This window comes from Vidua chalybeata, chromosome 28 (genome assembly GCF_026979565.1).
Source record: "Vidua chalybeata isolate OUT-0048 chromosome 28, bVidCha1 merged haplotype, whole genome shotgun sequence".
NCBI lineage: Eukaryota > Metazoa > Chordata > Aves > Passeriformes > Viduidae > Vidua > Vidua chalybeata.
This window is the reverse complement of record NC_071557.1, coordinates 587534-605385: the sequence shown is the minus strand read 5'-3', so window position 1 is coordinate 605385 and position 17852 is coordinate 587534. Positions and strand designations below refer to the sequence as shown.

Genomic DNA, 17852 nt, shown 5'->3' with positions numbered 1-17852 from the left:
GTGCACGGGTGTGTACAGGTGAGTACAGGTGTGTACAGGTGAGTGTGCACGGGTGTGTACAGGTGAGTACAGGTTAGTACAGGTATGTACAGGTTGGTGTGTACAGGTGAGTACAGGTGTGTACAGGTGTGTACAGGTGTGTACAGGTTAGTACAGGTATGTACAGGTTAGTGTGCACGGGTGTGTGCAGGTGAGTACAGGTGAGTACAGGTGTGCACGGGTGTGTACAGGTGAGTACAGGTATATGTGTACATGTGTCTATGCACGGCTGTGTACAGGTGTAGGTACAGGTGAGTTCAGGTGTGCATGGTTTGGTGCAGGGCCCTGTGCAGGCATTTCAGGGTGCACAGGTGCCTGTGAGTGCAGACAGGTGCGTGTGCAGGTGCGGGGGTCCGGCCCGTGGGGTGCACAGGTGCGTGTGCAGGTGCGGGGGTCCGGCCCGTGGGGTGCACAGGTGCGTGTGCAGGTGCGGGGGTCCGGCCCGTGGGGTGCACAGGTGCGTGTGCAGGTGCGGGGGTCCGGCCCGTGGGGTGCACAGGTGCGTGTCCAGGTGCGGGGGTCCGGCCCGTGGGGTGCACAGGTGCGTGTGCAGGTGCGGGGGTCCGGCCCGTGGGGTGCACAGGTGTGTGTCCAGGTGCGGGGGTCCGGCCCGTGGGGTGCACAGGTGCGTGTGCAGGTGCGGGGGTCCGGCCCGTGGGGTGCACAGGTGTGTGTGCAGGGGGGTGTGAGGCCGAGGGGCCTGCCCTGTGCTGGGCTTTCCAGCGGGGGAGGATCCCAGCAGGGAGACCCTGCAGCATCCCGGGTGCGGTTCCCGTGCAGGAGCTGGGATTTCCCCGGCACCGGGAGGTGGCACCGGCAGCTCTGGCAGCTCTGCCGGCCCTCCCGGGCCGTGGGAGCACGGGCAGAGCCCGGCTTCTCCCTGCTGGCCACGGCCCCGGGACTGGGATGGACCCCCCGAAGCTGGGGCGGCCACCCGGGAACAGCACATGGAGCAGCGCCCTGTGCTCGGGGCACATCTGGAGGCACCGCAGAGATCCAGAGGTTTATTTCACACGGCACGGGGGGACACAAACCGGGACAAAAACTGTGCGGTCACCGGACACGCTGACGCCAGCCCGTGCCCAAAGGTGCAGCGTGGGCAGGGCGCGTCTGCGCTCATGAGATGAGAATCCACCTCCCGTCCCCGCGGGGCACCGACACGGGCATCTGTCCCAAACGAGGGGGGGAAACTGCCGAGAGTCCTGACCCGGTCCCAGTTCCCTGGGTTTGGAGGTGCTCCGTGCTCGGAGCTCCCCTCATTCCCCTGAGCTTTTCCTCTGCTGAAGGCATCGCTGCAGCTCCTGGAATTGCACTCAGCCCTGGAATGCAGGGATGGAAATCCTGGGAAGGGCTTGAGCCTGCAGGAGGCTCTTCTCTCCTTCTCAGCAGACTGTCCGAAACTGGCCAAGCCTGGGGCAACAGGGTCCTTTGTCCTTCAAGAAAGCGGAGCTGGCAGTCTCCACATCCCACTGCCAGCCGTGCCAAGAGAGGAGTTTGTCCCCTGTCCACACATCCCTGAGGCTGTGCTGCCCCTTGGTGAGCAGCTCCAGAGCTTTTCCCCAGCTCCGCGCCTCCAGCACCGACGGCACGAAGGAGCTGGTGCTGTCCCAAGAGCTCCAGCGTTCCCAAGGGACATCCTCCTCCTCTCCGGGTCGGTGCACGCACCGCAGGGTCCTGCCAGCTGCCAGCTGCTCCGCCAGCCCGGCCCTGCAAGAAGAGGGTGGGAGGTGACACAGTGTCACCCACCAGGCTCGGCTGGGGACAGGGACCCACAGCCACCGCCCCCGCAGGCACGGAAGGGAGCCGGGAGCGCCGTGCGCAAGGGGCGCAGCTCCAGCGAGCCAAGCGGGCAGCAGCACAAGGAGGGTTAAAGCGGCTGCGGCCGGGCTGACCCGGACTCACGTGCCCGAGCCCGGGCAGCAGCCTGGGGCTGGCCACGGGCTGCGGTCCCCGGGGAGGGCGGCGGCCAAGGCGGGCAGAGGAGAGGCCGGAGCGATGATGACCCGGCCGGGGGAAGCGCTCTCCTCCCAGCTCTCCGCTGCTCTCAGTCAGTCGGACGGACCCGCGGGCGTCGCTCCGCCAGCAAAGCTGAAATGGGGGAGCGCAGGGGTGAGAGCCCGGACCCTCCCACATATCCACCGCCCCGCGCCCCCAGCGTGGGCGAATCCTGCCCTCCGGCACCTCTGCCTGCACATCCCTGCTGCCCGCGCAGTCTGGCAGGAAACCTCTCCTGCCCGCAGGCATCAGGAGGGAAACAGGTTACAATCCACAGTAACCAGAATAACTCCAATTTTGTCATACTAATAAAAACCCCACCCTGCAACTGGAGGTGTAAATCCGTGTCAGGGTGCCGGCAGGGCAGAGCCACAGCATGGGCGTCCCCGCCACCCCTGTCAGCCCCTGCCAGCCCCCTGCCAGCCTCTACTAGCCCCTGCCAGCCCCTGCCAGCCCCTGCCAGCCCCCTGCCAGCCTCTGCCAGCCCCCTGCCAGCCTCTGCCAGCCCCTGCCAGCCCCTGCTCTGTGCGGGCTGCCGGCTCCGGGAGCGCATTTCCCGTCACGGGACGGAGCGGCATGGAATTAATTCCCTTCCCAGATTTACACCGCTGGAGGGCAAAGCAACCTGCGGAGCCCAGAGTGGCGACGGCAGCCGCAGTGCCGCGCTCCGGAGGGGGTCCCCGCGTTTTCCTTCTTTAGCAGCAGAAAGCGGGATCGGGAGGAGAAGAGGGAAATGCCAGGCTTTGGGACACATTCCTGCTCAGCTGGTTTGCTTCCCTGTTCACCCACCACCCGTGTTTCCTTTACCCAGGAAGAGCAGACCAGGTCCTGGCGGGCTGGAATGGGACTGGTTGGGACCCCAGTTTTGCAGCCCAGTGGAGGGGCCAGAGTTTAGGGGAACATCAAGGGGCAGGGCAGTGGTGCCCAGTCCCACATCCCAGAGCCTCTCCCATGTAGCCCGGGGTCTCTCAGCTCCCCCAGCTCTGCACCGCACTGTCAGAGCACAGTCCCAGCACCGACAGCCCCCCCAGTCACACCCCAAAGGGCTGGGCCGGACCCCCCGGGCCCCTCCCGAGCAAATGCTTGCAGGTACCTACTCATGCAGCTGGGAACACAGCGAGGTCTGCGCGCCCTGCAGCCGGGACTCGCCCAGGGGCCGTTGCCGGTGGCCACCGCCCTGGGGCAGAGGAGTCTCCTCTGTTCTGCTGCCGCTGCCCCGAGCCTCGCCGTCCTCCCCGGCGCGCCCGGGGGCCGCCTTGCTGTCCTCTGCAGGGCCCCCCCGAGGGCTGAAGGCACAGGGGCAGCGCTGCAGGTCCTGGGAGACGGCGTGGAGCCGGCGGTCGGCGCGGCGCGGGCAGCACAGCAGCTTGCGGAAGGCGCTCCTGAAGTCGGGGCTGCGGCAGTAGATGATGGGGTTGAAGGCGGAGTTGATGTAGCCCAGCCAGTTGAGGAAGAGAAAGAGCTGGTCCGGCACCAGCGAGCGGCAGAAGACCTTGATGATGTTGGCCACAAAGAAGGGCAGCCAGCAGAGCGTGAAGACGCCCATGATGATGCCCAGGGTTTTGAGCGCCTTGTGCTCCTTGATGGCCAGCAGACGGGAGGGCCGCCTGCGCCGGCTGCTCCTGCCCGTGGGGCTGGGGGGCTCCTGCAGGAACCTCACCTTGTCCTTGCCAATGAGCTGGACGTGCCGCGTGGCCACGGCAAAGACTCGCACGTAGACGAAGATCATGACGAGCAGGGGCACGTAGAAGGAGATGGTGGAGGAGATGATGGCGTAGGTCACGTTGGTGACGAAGTCGCAGCAGCGCGGGTCGTCGTAGCAGCGCGCCGCCCGCTCGTCCGCCCCGTCCCGCCACCAGTGGTTCATGATGGGCAGGAAGGAGATGAAGGCAGAGATGGCCCACACCAGGCACACCACGGCCCGGGCCCGGCCCTTGGTCATCAGCGCCTCGTACTGCAGCGGCGAGGTGATGGCGAGGTAGCGATCCACGGCGATGGCACACAGCGTCTCGATGCTGGCCGTGACACACAGCACGTCCAGCGAGGTCCACAGCTCGCACACCGTCGTGCCGTAGGGCCAGTGGCCGCTCAGCAGGATGGTGGCCCCTGGCGGCACCACCAGCAAGCCCATGATGAGGTCGGCGCAGGCCAGCGAGGTGATGAAGACGTTGGTCATGGTCTGCAGCCGCGGCGTCTTGGCGATGGCCACAATCACCAGCAAGTTACCGGCCACGGTGACCAGGACGGTGAGGCTGATGGCGGTCCCCAGCACCCACTGCCGGCCCAGGCTGCCGGCCCCGCTGCAGTTGCCGGAGCCCCCCCAGGCGCTGCCGTTGCCCGCGGGGAGGGGGCTCATCTCGGCCGGGCTGGGGGCACCGGCCCCGCGCCCCGCCGTGCGCTCCCCGCCGCGCTCCCGGCGCAGCCCTCGGGCCGGACCGGCGGGGCCGGGTCCCCTCCGCGCCGGAGGAGGAGCCTTTAAAGGCGCGGGGCGGCCCCGGGCTGCTCGCTCCGGAGGGCGAGGGAAGGGGAGCGGCGGCACCTCCTCCCCCCGGACGCGCTGCCCCGGCCCGCCCCGCTCCCCCCGGCATCCTCGCCGGACGCCTCAGCCCCTCGCCGTGCCCTCCCGCCCTTCTCCGCGCTCTCCATCCCCTCCCTGTGCACTCCAGCCCCTCTCTGAGTCCCCAGTCGCACGCTTCTGTCCCTGTTCTGCACTCTGCCACGCACACATCCCCTCCCCGTGCGCCCCGGTCCTTCCCCGTGAGCCCTGAGCCCTCTGTGCTGCCCTCTCCGTGCCCGGCGTGCCCCTCCCCGTGCGCCCCTCGCTGCGCTCAGACTCTCCCTGGGCAGGACAGACTGTCCCTGGCGGGGGACAGCGGCACCCCTGTCATCCCCTGCCCCGACATCGGCACAGGATTGGCAAGGTGACAGCCCGCTTCCAAAGATGACAGCCAGGGCCACAGTCACCACTTCACTTCCATAGTTATTGCCGGAGCCTCCTTCCCAGTGGATGGAGGAGACCTTTCTTGCTCCCCTTCCTGAATTTGGGTGGGTGCTGGTGTTTGGAGACCCCCACCCACACTTCCTGCCCCGCTCACTTGGCACTGGAGAACCACCAAAACTCTGGGAGGCTCCACAGCCCCATCACTGTTCCCAGGGCCCCTGGGCAGACTCCAGAGTGGATCATCTTTCCCTATCAGTTATTTATACAAATACTGGAACTTCTAAGACAGACGGTCTCCAAATGCGGCAGTTTGAAGTTTCAGCCAAATGGGGGAATGTTGACAAAGACGGAAAAAATATGTGTAAAAATGATCTGGTTGGCATTTCTTCCCATTCATGAGCTACAAAAGCAGAGTCCTGGTTTTACGAGCTTCATCTTTACGAGGCTGTTTTGGATTTTCAAAGCCCTCGGCCAAGGGCTTGATCCGATCTCACTCAGCTCCCAGCCCCGGCGGGTGCTGCTGGCTGGGAGCGAGCTGGGAATTGCTGTTCACAGGGCACTTTGTGCTGGCCCCGGCGCGGCCCCTGGCACAGACACGGCGTGCAGGAGGCTGCCGTGTGTCCGGCGCGGCTGCACGGCCGGCTCCGGGGCACAGCGGCACACGGGGCTGGGTTTGGGTCTGGAAGCAAAGCAGGAGCACCCGTGGGAACGTTCCCTGGGCGGTGAGGGCTTTGGGCTCGGCTCTGCCTTTGGGAGTCACCAAAGGCCAGCCATAGGGCGGGATGCCCAGCTCTGCCACCCCCCTGGAGTGACCAGGGGCTGCTGGCTTCCCACCTTCCCCACGCTTTCCATGCTCACCTCTGCTTCCCATCCTTGCCTCCTCCTTCCCTCCCTGCCTCCACTTCCCCGGCAGCCCCAGCTGCCCTGCAGGGCCGGGCTCTGTGCTGGCCCCCAGACACCCAAGGGGCTGCCAGACTCATCCCTAGGGATTTCAGAGCCCCTTTTCCTGCAGACAGTCCCTATGGCATTTCTGACCTTCCTCACCCCGCCGTGCCCAGCAGGGAGCTCCGTTCCCAGCCACGGACAGACACACTGCCCACAGCAGGACAGACAGCCAGGCGCTCCCCAGGGGCCAAGCAGGCATCCAGCCCCCCGTCCTGACGGCTGCTCTCGGGACCTCAGAGCGGTGCCAGTCCCCGACAGGAGGGCTCGATGCCCTGCCCCGTTCCCAGGGATCAGGCGGGACTGGGGAGGGGAAGGGAGAGTCCCAGGCTTTTCCTCGCCGCCGGGGAAGTAACGTGGCTCCGTATCTTTGTCCCAGTTTTCCAGCTGGGAAAGCTGAAGCACAGAGGTGCTGGGTCTCACCCAGCCCTCACCCCCATCCTTGCTGCTCCAGAGCCTTGCTCCAAGCCCCCGCAGGGATGGAGACTGTCCAGCCCGGGGCTGTCACCTCCTCTTTCCCTTCCCATCCCTGCCACCGGCCAGGACCTCTGGCCTGGCCCTACCTGCGTGGCCACTGGCAGTGGGGGAGGCAGAGCCAGCCCGGCAAAACGCCACAGGAAGGCAGCGGGTCAAGGGTTGTTTAGAAAACTCTGGGAAAATATGTTTATGCCATGGATCAGAGCAGCTCCTTCGGCTGTTGGTACAGAATAAACAATGGGTATTTAAAAATACCTCTTTACACACAGAGAATCGGAATCAATTAGGGGAGATCCCTGCTCGGGGAGAGCGGGGCTGCAGGGAGCAGACATCTCCTTGCTGGGCAGCACATGCAGTTCCTGGTGCCCACGGATGTGTTTGGAGAGAGGAAACAGATGCCTGAGCTGATCCCAGACACATCTGAGGGCACACGGGCTCTGCTTGGTCACAGAGAGTGAGGGCTGAGAGCTCAAGTAGCAGCTATGGATAAAACAAGAGCTTTTTATAGCTGGGAACTCGCTCCCTCCCTGGCATGTGGCCGCGTGCTCGCCGGTACAGGACACGAGATAAACCCATCACACGGTGGAGTCACAGTGCTGCCTCTGCTCGTGGCCACACCAGCTGTGGGGACACCAGAGTCCCCCTCTCCCCTCTGCTTCAGCTTCCTCAGCCTCCTCCCGTCACAGCACAGGGCCCAAACCCAGCCCCAGGGCAGCAGGTGATGGCACCAAAGTGCCACCCTCAAGGGGCTTCACCTGCCCATCCCAAGGGAGGACACCTGGGCACAGCGCAGGACACGGATGAGGGCCGTGTGATGCTCTTCCCTCTGCCTGAGGAGATGCCAAGGAGCACCACTTTACCCAAATTCTCTCCCCAGGGCAGGAGCTCTGGGCTCGCTGGGGCGGGCACAGGGCCAGGCTGGGCTTTGGGAATGGGTCTGCCCCGGCTGCGTCCCCACAGAAGTGGCAGGCTCTCCTGGACTTTCAGAATAGTTTCCATATCAGATCCACAAATCTTGCTTTGAAGTTGTTTGGGATTCTCTGTCACCACATTTCCTTGTCAGCACATAAACAGGCTGTGATGGAGCTTTAACCCCTGGGTACTGCCTGTCCCAGGAAGCCTGCAGGAAGCTCCACATAAACTCAGGTCCCCATATAAACCCCCCTCCCCCGGCAAAGGCGGGCACGGCTCCGGGAGCTGCAGCACTGCCAGCCAGGGCTCGTGCAGGAAGGCAAAAATCTCTGTGTCAGAATAATAAAAAATGGTAAAAACGTGCTGTTTCACAGGCATGCTCAGTATCCCGTGGCAAATATCCCACAGCGTGTATCCCACAGAGGGTGTGTGTGTCCCACGGTGTGTGTGTGTCCCACAGACAGCGTGTCCCACAGCGTGTATCCCACATTTACGGGGTTCAGGCAGGGTCTGCGCTGTGCATCCCGGGTGCCTTCACACCCTGCTGTACATCTCGGAGCTCCCCCGAGCCGGCTGCTGCCCCAGCACAGCTCCCCCATCACCCAGTGGGACCAGCCCCGTGCCACCCCAGCGCTGGCACCCCCGGGGCGTCCCAGGGGCTCCGGGCTCCCGCGTCTCCAACACGCACATCCTGTTTTCCAGGCGAAGCTCCTGGGAGCTCCTGCCTCGGTGGTGATGAAAGAGGCACCCGGAGGTCGGAGCCGGCCCAGCCGGGGCTGAGGTCACTCTGCTCCCTGTTTGTCAGCCCGTTCCCAGCGAGTTTGGCCCCGCGGACACGCGGCTCGGGGGAAGGAGCCGTGCCGCCCTTCAGGGGCCGGGCAGGGCTGCTGGGACCCCTCTCCTCGCCTGGGGTGAACAGCTGGGGGCTGAGGGCTGGGACACCTGCAGCGGAGAACGCAGCTCGGGGCCACCGGCATCGCTTCCGAGGCCAGCGGATGGAGGCACGGCTCTGCCCCGGGGCCACCCTGCCCTGCCCTGCCCGGAGCAGGCAGCTGAGAGCAGGCACAGCTCGGCAGGGCTGCAGCCCTTCCCGAGGCCGCGGCAGCATGGGCAGAATGAGGGAAAGGGGCACCGAGATCCTGAAACCCAGCCAGTGACAAAGGCTGCGCTAAGGCAGGGCAGTCCTGCTCCTGCCCCCCAGATCTCTGTGCAATTGCGGCTTCAAATTTAAAAATAAATCATAGTAAAGCTGTTTTCTTTCCTGCGTTGCTGAGAGGAAAGCCTGTGACAGCAGCAGGGCAGTGCCTGCAGCAGTTATTCCCAATTTCTGACATCTTTATCAAACCTTGCAGGTTTCATTTCTGACAGGTCCCATCTCCCTCCAGCTGCCGGAGAAGGGAGAGTCCTCGTGCTGCCATCAGGACTGAGAGGCTTTACAGATATTTTCACAGCTCCTTTCCCGTTGTTTCTGGTTTTCCTTCAGCTGTTGCTAAAGCAAACTGGGGTGGGGGAAGGAGGGAGAAGTTTGCAATAACACGGGTCCAGATTTCACAAAAAGTGTGGGAAGAATCGAGAAAAAGCAACAGCAGAAATAACCTCGGAGAGAGCTGAGCCGTCAGACAGGGCTTTCCGAGGGAGAGAGGAGCTTCCACGTGGCATTCCCAGCTGTGCCCCAGAGCAGGGTGGGAGGGAGAGGGTCCAGCCCCGCGTGGGGGAAGCTGGCAGGGATGAGGGAGAAGAGTGCCAGCAGCCCCGCGTGGAGCCCCCGGCCAGCCCGGCCACACCGCGGGACACCGGCCGAGCTGCCACCCGGATCTCCCCCTGCCCCTCCTCTGCCCCCTGCATGCCCGGGCACCCTCTGCCACAGCTGTGGCCAGCAGCACCCATCCCTGCCCCCCAGCCCCCGTGTCCCCTCCTGCGGCCTCCAGGCTGTGTTTGCTTCCAGCCCGATGTCTGCAGGGAGGAAAACCAGCAACAACGAGGAGGAGGAGGAGGAAGAGTCAAACGCTCCCCCTCTGGCTCTGGCCATGGGTACCACGGTGAAGCCCATGCCACAGAGGCTGTTTCCAGGACGCAAAGAGCACATCCCAGGGCTGCCTTTTGGGGTGCTGAGCACCCCCGGCAATGCCGGGGGCGTCCCGGACAGGGTTTCCTGCCGAGGGCTGGGGCCAGCGGAGATGCCCTTCCCAAAGGCAGGATGGGCTTTGTTTATGGGGCAACCTTTATCTGCACGAACAGCCCTCGGGCGGGCAGCAGGGCCGTGGCTTCGTCCGGGCCCGTCCTTATCGCCAGCCGCGATCGGAGGGGAATGTAAACACAGAGGGATGGGGTGGAAATGCCGCGGCACAGGGACATCCTCACTGCCGCGGGGTCCATCACCATCCCGGCCTTCACGGGGCTGCAGTGGGGTCCCCAGGCCTCCAAGGGTGGGGGGTGGTGGGCTGCAGAGGGGGCTGGGGATGAGCCCCCCCGCGCGGGAGCCACCCGGACAGGAGGTGACGGATGGGGCGAGATGAAAGCCGCCTGCCCACCAGGCAGAGAGTTTATCCTTCCCTGGGTTATTCGCTTCCCGTCTCGGCAAACCTTCCCCTAATCACAGTGCACTGGGGATCGGTGCAGGTGGGGCCAGTGACGGCCCCCTGCCCCTGCTGCCGTCCCCCAGGGCTGCTCTCACACCAGGGACAGGGGCATTTCATGGCTTATGGAACATTTTCTTCCCCCGGACCTGCAGCTGGAGTGAGTCCTTCCCCAAGAGCCAGCCCTGCTCAGCTCCCAGGGATCCAAACCAGGTCAGAAGCAAAGGCAGTGCTGGTGGAGACACGGACACCTCGGAGAGCACTTCTGCTCCCGATTTAGAAGGCAATAACGCGATAACTTCGTATCACATGAGGATGACAAAGGGCTTTCCAGCCCTGGGAGCTGCCCGTGGAATGGGCAGATAAAATGCCCTGGAGAGGAACACTCTGTAACCGGGGGGTGCTGGTGGTGCGGGTGGGAGAGCACCCAACGCCTCTTCCCTGCCTGCAGGCAGCTCCCGGGCACTGGAGCTCCTGTCCAGGGGCAGGAGGATCCCTGTCCCTGTCCCTGTCCCTGTCCCTGTCCCTGTCCCCTGGGTGCTGCCGGGAGCACCGAACTGCAGCAGGCACGGGGAGGGTGACACCCTGCTCTGCCCCAGCCAGGATGTGCCCTAAGCCCTGACCTTCCCCGCTCCCTGACCCCGTAACGGATCGTTCTCCAGCAGGACGAGGAGGAGGAGGAGGAGGAGGAAATGGCAGCGGCCGCGTCTCTGGGTTGGGGGTCATTGCTGATGTCATTCCACGCCGGAAATGTTATTTTCCTGCCCCAGTGCCCGCTAATCGATTCAGCAGCTGGCACAGGGCGAGGGCTGCCTGCCTGGCACCGCAGCCTGCCCGCGCCCCTGCGGGTTCTGGGGGACACCACAGCCTGCCTGGGCTCCCACAGGAGCCTGGGGGCAGAAAGAGCCGTGTCCGACCCCAGCCCGGCAGGACGCTGCTGCCCTGGACACCGAAATGCTGCCCCGCAGAAAACGCTCAGCGACCCCCGGGAGCGGCCAGGGCGGGAGCGCGGCCCCGCGGGATGAGCTCGGCCCCGGGCCGGGGTCCGGAGCCGTGCGTGGCTGCCGAGCTCCATCTGTTGGAGCCGGGGCGATGGTTTGGGCACGCCGGGGCTGCCGCGTCCCACCAGAGGAGCAGCCTCAAGCCCCGGTTCGGACAATCCCTGCCGCAGCCTCGGTGACCCCGCGGCGCTGCCGGAACGCTGCCGGTCGCCGGCAGCCCGGTCCCCGGCAGCCGATGTCAGCACCGCACCGGAGTCCGCTGAGGGTCAGCAGAGCCCTGCGGCCGCGGCTGGAGGAGCAGGGAAGGATGAAGGGCTTTTCCTAGAGGGTACCCGCGAGCAGGGTGGTGCCAAGGATGCTCGGAGGGGCTTCAGGCCAGCTTTCATCCCTGGCTTCCCCAGCCTCCCCCTGCCCAGCCCAGGGGTCCCGCCCGGCCGACCCTGCGCCCCTCCCGCCGCCCTTCGGCTGCTCTTCAGATCTTCTCTTTAATGAAGTATTAAGACAAGCCCTATTCCCCACAGCTCCAGCCCCACCGGGACACGGCGTGGGGGGCGCCGGCCCACGGCTCCTCCCGCGTTTGTTCCCGGCCCCTGGGGGGAGGCAAAGCCATTTGGGATGGGGGCGGCCGGGCAGACATCTGTCCCCGCGGCGTTCCCACGGGACCCCCCAGCGCGGCCGCCCCGCGTGGGCAGCGGAGGGCACGGAGGGGCAGCGCCGCCAGCGCCCCCGGGGGCTCTGCGGGGCCCCCGCCAGGCACGGGGAAGCGCGGCCCCAAAAGCGGGGGGCACAGGCCAGGGGTCTCTCCGGGGGAAAAAAAGGGAAGAAAAAGGGAGAAAAGAGGGAGAAAATGGGAGAAAACCGGGAGAAAATGGGAGAAAAAAGGGAGAAAATGGGAGAAAATGGGACAAAATGGGAGAAAAACGGGAGAAAAAGGGAGAAAAGAGGGAGAAAATGGGAGAAAAACGGGAGAAAAAGGGAGAAAAGAGGGAGAAAACCGGGAGAAAAAGGGAGAAAATGGGAGAGAAGGGGACCCGTCGGGGGTCACGTCCAGACCACGCCCATTTAGCGCTAAGCCCCGCCCTTGTCCGGGCTAAACCCCGCCCCCGAAGGGCACGCCTCTATTAGCATAATCCCGCCTCATCCCACTAAACCCCGCCCGCCATCGCTGTGAGCCCCGCCCACCGCCCGCGCCCCGCCCCGCCCCGTCCCGCGGCGGAAGGGGCGTGGCCCGGGCCGGAAGCGGCGGGCGGGCAGCGGCGGCGGCGGCGCCGGTGCTGCTCCGGTCCCGCTCCCGCTCCCGCTCCCGTCATGTCGGGCCGCTGCTGCCCCGGGCAGACGCCCAGTCGCGACATCCCGGGCCCCGGCAAGTGCCTCGCCCTGCCCGACGGGGCCCCGCTGCCGCCCGGCGACTACAGCACCACGCCGGGGGGCACCGTGTTCGGGACCACGCCGGGCGGTGAGCGCCGGGCCGGCGGGGGCCGTGCTGGGGGGAGCGGGCAGCTCTGACGGCGGGAGGGAGGGCTCGGTTCGAGCAAGGGGCGGGCGAGCGCGCTCCCGTTCTGTCCCGGGACGAGCACCGGGAGCCCCCGCCCGGTGCCGGGACTCGGTGGAGGTTCGGGGGGGCCGGGGCAGCGCCTGCCCGGGGATGCGAGCAGCAGCAGTGGTGGAGCCGAAAGGACAAAGCGTGGAGGGGTCGGTGGTGCCTCGGGTCCGCCGCGGGATTCCAGGGGTTAAACCGCGGGGAGAAGGGGAAGTGGCACCGCTGGCTCGGCGGAGAGCCGAGCTTTGGGCTGGTTTTGGTCCTCTGGGAGCAGCAAATCGCCGAGAAGGCTCCAGCAGCACCTGCAGGAGTCGTGGCGAGGTGTGGGAGCCTTCCCCCGGCAGGAACGAAACGAGCAATTAATTAGCGGCGCGCGGTAATGAGCCCGTCAGCCCTTCGTCCCCGGGGAGTTCCTGAGAGTCTGGAGCGGGACGAGAAACCGGGGCCGTGCCCACCTGCCCGGGGACACCGTGCTGGGGACACCGTGCTGGGGACACCGTGCTGGGGACACCGTGCTGGGGACACCGTGCTGGGGACACCGGGGACACCGTGCTGGGGACACCGTGCTGGGGACACCGTGCTGGGGACACCGTGCGCTGCCCCGCCGTGCTGCGGTGCTGACGGGAGGGAGGGTCCAGAGCCCCGCGGGGCTCGCAGGGAGCAGAGCATCCCGTGCTGGGTGTGTTCTCCTGCTGAACACGCCCTGGCAGCACCGGGGAACGCGGCTCTGGGTGGGTGCAGGAGCTGTGACAGCCCGGGCTGGGTGTCCTGCCCCAGCTGGGTGTCCTGCCCCATGTCCTGCCCCGTGTCCTGCCCCGTGTCCTGCCCCGTGTCCTGCCCCGTGTCCTGCCCCATGTCCTGCCCCGTGTCCTGCCCCGTGTCCTGCCCCGTGTCCTGCCCCGTGTCCTGCCCCATGTCCTGCCCCGTGTCCTGCCCCGTGTCCTGCCCCGTGTCCTGCCCCATGTCCTGCCCCGTGTCCTGCCCCGTGTCCTGCCCCATGTCCTGCCCCAGCTGGGTGTCCTGCCCCGTGTCCTGCCCCATGTCCTGCCCCATGTCCTGCCCCGTGTCCTGCCCCGTGTCCTGCCCCATGTCCTGCCCCAGCTGGCCCCTGGCTTTCAGGAGCTCTGGGCCTGAGGCTGTTGGAGAAAGGTGGAAGCTCCCGGTGCTGGTACAGAGCTGCAGTTCCAGGAATCCCTGTCCTCCTCCTCCTCCTCCTCCTCCTGGAGCTTCCCAGGAATTTAGCACCCAGCCAGCTGACTGTAGGCATGGATCCTCCTCCCGAAAGAACTGGAGTTCAGAATCGTCAGTGAAAAGTTTTTCGGTGTTTTCAGAACTCCCTGGCAGAGCTCGGTTGGAACGCAGCTGGTGGACGTGCTGTTTTATGGATTTATTGTATATTTACAGTGTTCACACCAAGGGGGGTTGGTTGCTCGGGGGCAGATGGTGGCAGGAGCTGTTTGCCCACACGTGTGGACTTTAGTTAACACTTCTGGGGAGGGCGCAGGGACAAGTCCCTTTCCCTCTGGCTGGAACAGGAGCAGAGCAGGACACACCTGATCCAGAGGGGTGTGCAGCCTCCCCTTGGGAAGCAAACACTCTTTTCCAGCACTTGCTGGGTTAAGGCTGAGGGCTGTTTGGAGGGATCCCTTTTCTGCCTGTGGTTTTTGAGCTGTTTCCATGACATTCCTTTATAAGGAACAGGCTGTTCAGTGGTGTTCCTAGAAATCCATGCCTGGAGGCTCAGCGTGGTTGGCTGGGGCTGGGTGGTTCCTGGTTGAGCCTTGGAGCATTAACCATCTGTGTAAGCCCTGAGCAAGGTGTGTGTAGGTGCTGCTGTGCCAGGGGAAGTGTCTGTGCAGGAATTCTTGCTGGGCAGAGCTCAGAGGGACACGGCCCTGCCCCGTCCTGTCCCCTGGCGTGTGTCCACCTGCAGCTTTCAGCCATGAGTGGGAATCGAGTTCAGTTTTCTGTTTGCTCTGTGGGCTGGTGTGACCTTGAGCGAGGTGGAAGGGGCTGGATCTGCTGCTTCCAGCCCCTGCCTGGGGTTTGGAGCCCTGTGCTGCCTCGGGGCAGCAGCTGGCAGAGTTTGGGTGCCTGATGTGTCACCTTTAGTGTCAGTGCACCCGGAATTCTGGAAAGGTAACCCAGACTGAGGCGCTGCATCACAGTTATTTAATATTTATTAATATTTATTATCAAATATCCGGTCCCTGAGCGGTTTGGGCTGTAAGGGTCCTCAAAGATGAGGGAGTTCCCTGCCCTGGGCAGGGAGGGCTGAGCGTGTGCTGTCCCCCCAGGTACCAGGATCATTTATGACCGAAAGTTCCTGATGGAATGCCGCAATTCTCCGGGTGCCAAAACACCTCCCTCCGACCTTCCGGACATTCCAGGCGTTACCAGCCCTGGCGTGGAGGAGTTGAAGCTTGAAAACCACCACGTCCAAAACTGTGAGGAGAAAGTGAGCGCAGGTGAGTGCAGGCAGCAGAGCCCCAGCAGCCCATGAGGGGCTCTGCTGGTTCCTAGAAGTTCCAGAGCTGGAGTGGGGCCAGGAGGTTCCCGGGACGCGTGGTCAATTCTCCAGTAACTTCTTGGAAAGGCGGAGTGGGCTCAGTGTCACAGGGTGACGGGGGTCTGGCAGTTGTTTGGTCCTGCTCTGGGCCCCAGCGACGTGACTTCTGCAGTCCCTAGGTGTCATTTGATAGGATTCCCATTAATTCAGCGTTTGGGAAGCTGCTGTTGGATTAGGAGCCCTGTGCAAAGCAGAGGGGCAGCTGCTGCCGCCTCTCCCTGAGCTGGGCCGTGCTGCAGCTGCTGGGAGCTTCAAGTTACAATTGAGAGCAGAATTTACTTGGGTTTTTAATATCAGCCTGAGTTGTAAATTCCTGCTGCCTGTTTCTGACCCCGTTTTGTGACAGGGACACTTCTCTGAGGCCCTGCTGCAGCAGCACGAGCCAGTGTTGCCCTTGAAGAATTGTTTTTAAAGTTATTTGCGGTTATTTCTTGAAGCAACCTGAACCTACCAAGTGCAAGTATTTATGTTCTCTCTGAAAATAAAGATCTGACGGCTCTTGTTGTGTGCTCGCTGCCAGTAAAAGCTTTCCAGAGTCAGGATTGCCTCATGCCTGACACACGCTGTGACCTGAAGTGGCTCACAGCACGCCCTGAAACGCAGGCTGGGTGCTGGGCTGTGACTCTGGCAGAGAATGCCTGTCCTCAGGAGCAGCTCCTGGCTGCCAGGCTGTGGGAGCAGCCCTGGGGATAATGGCTGTGAAATGTGCCTGGCTGGCTTCCTTCCAGTCCTCAGTGTGCTTCTTCCCATTCCTTGCTACAAGGAAATCCAGGGGCAAGAATAAATTACTGAGAGGGCATTTTCTCTGCCTCTGCTCTGGCATGTGCGAGGGAGATCCCCCAGCAGTGACACCTTCACCACAGCTTCACAAGATGATTTTCACACCAACCCTGATGCCTGAGTGCAGCTTTTAAGCCCAAACTACCCCGTTTCTGAAGCACAGCTGCCTGCCACTCCTTCACTGAACTCTTTGGTATGTAGTGTGGAACTCTGGGCCCTCACCCGTGGTTTTGTCCCTCCCAGCAGGTGAGGAAGAGCAGTTCGACATGGACATCTAACACACCTGCCTGCAGAGTGCTGATCCAGTGAAGCACCAGGACTTGTCTGGAGGATTCCCACCAGCCAGGCTTACAGCAGCCATGCCTTGAGTGCCTTCCTGCTCTGGGAAAGGCAGATTCCCTCAGGAGAGCAGAGCGTGTCCTGTTCCAGGGGCCAGGCCTCGGGGTGCTGCAGGAGACACCCTCCCCCCTTGGTCTCGGTTCCAGTTTTATGCTTTTGTTAATCATTTTAATACTGTAACAGAAATGCAATATAAGGGAGAAATAAAAATCACGTGGAGTCTCCTGGTGTGGAGATGAATGCAATAAATGTGGCTTCTGTCCCTTATTCCAGCAACCAACTGCTGACCCCTAAAATGGTGTCCCCTGTGCTGCTGGGGCTGGGCCAAGCATCCCTGGTCCCACCTGGTCCCTGGGGGAAGGTTTGGTCTGCCAGATCTGCCCCCAGAATAGAGACAAAAAGTGTCCCTGAGTGCTTCCAGAAGGCTCTGTCACAGGTTGTGTGCTCTTGCCTGCCTGGCAAGGGCCAGGCTCGGGCTGCAGGTGGGAATATCTGGGATCAGTTCAGCTGGAGGCTCTTGGAGGGCTCCTGGCTGAGCTGCCCTGCCAGGGAGAGGAGGGAGCCTCCAGCTTTGCCACTGCAGTTCTTTCTTTCTGGCATGTGCCAGCCTGGGTTTGTGATCCATGCTGAAATGTCCATGCTGCTTTACCCTTGCTTCTCTTTTTTATCCTGGGGTGGGCAGGGAGAAGAGCTTTGGGGAAGAGGGTTAGAAACAAAGTCTGTCTGGGTTGGAGACGGGAATTTTTGTCAGAGAAAGTCAATTTTGCTGTGGGAAGGTCCAGTTTGGGTGGCCAGAGCAAATATCTTCATTTTTAGCCTCCGTGAGGTTTGATAAATGTGGTCTGGACAGTCTGTAAACACATTGCTGTCTTACTGCTTGGGGGTGGAGGCACCTCACAGGAGGGGAACCCAAACGGGGCACAGCCTGAACTTCAGACTTCCCAAACCACAGGGAGTGTCTGTGCAGATCAGGTTTGGCAGATAGCATTTAAATATCTGCTAATGATGCTCAGTGGTGACATTATGATATGCAAACCCTCAATAATGAGTAACAGAACAAAGCAATTGCTGCAGATAAACCTGCATTTCTCGAAGATAAGATTTAAGGGTTTCTCTGAAACCTTAATGGGAGCAAATCCAAATTTATTGCCGTCAGGTGTGACTTTATCAGTCTCAGCTGCACCAGTTAGGTTCTGAGGATGGTTTAGAGAGGAGCTGCTGCTGCTGGGACTGACTTTTTTCTGTGCTAAATTGGTGGTTTTGGTTTAAAGTGGCACTGCTGGACTGTGGCGCAGCTGCAGTTTTTGATTTAGGAAAACTTGTCGTGTTGATGGTAATTTTCCCAAAGTTCCCCTGCTGTGGGGGAGACTGAAATAGCCATGACAGGCTGGGCAGGCTCCTCAGGGATGAGTCCCTGCGCTTGTGCTGGGCCTTCTCCTGCTGCCCCAACCAAAAGGAGGAATTACCCCCCTGCCGTGGCTCTGTGGGGAAGAGTTGGGTTGATGGAGCCCTTGGTGAGCAGGTTTCCTGGACAGGGACCTCAGCAGGACTGGGTGTCACCCTCCCTGAGCTGTGTGTCACCCAGGACTGTGGGTTTGGTGGCACACAATGATGCTGGTGGCCCTGCGTGGCCCTGGGATCCCCCGAGGTGCCATCCCAAGCTGCACATCCAGGCAGTTTTGGGATCCCCCCAGGTGCCATCCCAAGCTGCACATCCAGGCAGTTTTGGGATCCCCCCAGG

At 62.9% G+C, this 17852-nt stretch overlaps 2 protein-coding genes across 4 annotated transcripts; one reads left to right on the top strand and one right to left on the bottom strand.

Moving 5' to 3' along the window:
- Window positions 1-1029: 1029 nt before the first annotated feature.
- On the bottom strand, window positions 1030-4390 carry ADRB3 (adrenoceptor beta 3). Its single transcript, XM_053966305.1, has 2 exons — window positions 3132-4390; window positions 1030-2127 (listed from the first exon to the last, which is right to left on the bottom strand). The coding sequence occupies exons 1-2, from the start codon at window positions 4388-4390 to the stop codon at window positions 2088-2090; spliced, it is 1299 nt and encodes a 432-aa protein (XP_053822280.1). The 3' UTR covers window positions 1030-2087.
- Window positions 4391-12129: 7739 nt separating this feature from the next.
- On the top strand, window positions 12130-16360 carry EIF4EBP1 (eukaryotic translation initiation factor 4E binding protein 1). 3 transcript variants are annotated; one of them, XM_053966314.1, is made up of 3 exons: window positions 12130-12339; window positions 14721-14891; window positions 16019-16360. In XM_053966314.1, exons 1-3 carry the CDS (start codon window positions 12192-12194, stop codon window positions 16048-16050), a joined length of 351 nt encoding a protein of 116 aa, XP_053822289.1. In that variant the 5' UTR covers window positions 12130-12191; the 3' UTR covers window positions 16051-16360. The 3 variants fall into 3 exon arrangements, 2 of the variants coding, with proteins under 2 accessions (XP_053822289.1, XP_053822288.1); XM_053966313.1 differs by having other exon boundaries at window positions 16016-16360; XR_008435058.1 differs by lacking the exons at window positions 12130-12339; window positions 16019-16360 and adding an exon at window positions 12506-14562 and having other exon boundaries at window positions 14721-14806.
- Window positions 16361-17852: the final 1492 nt, after the last annotated feature.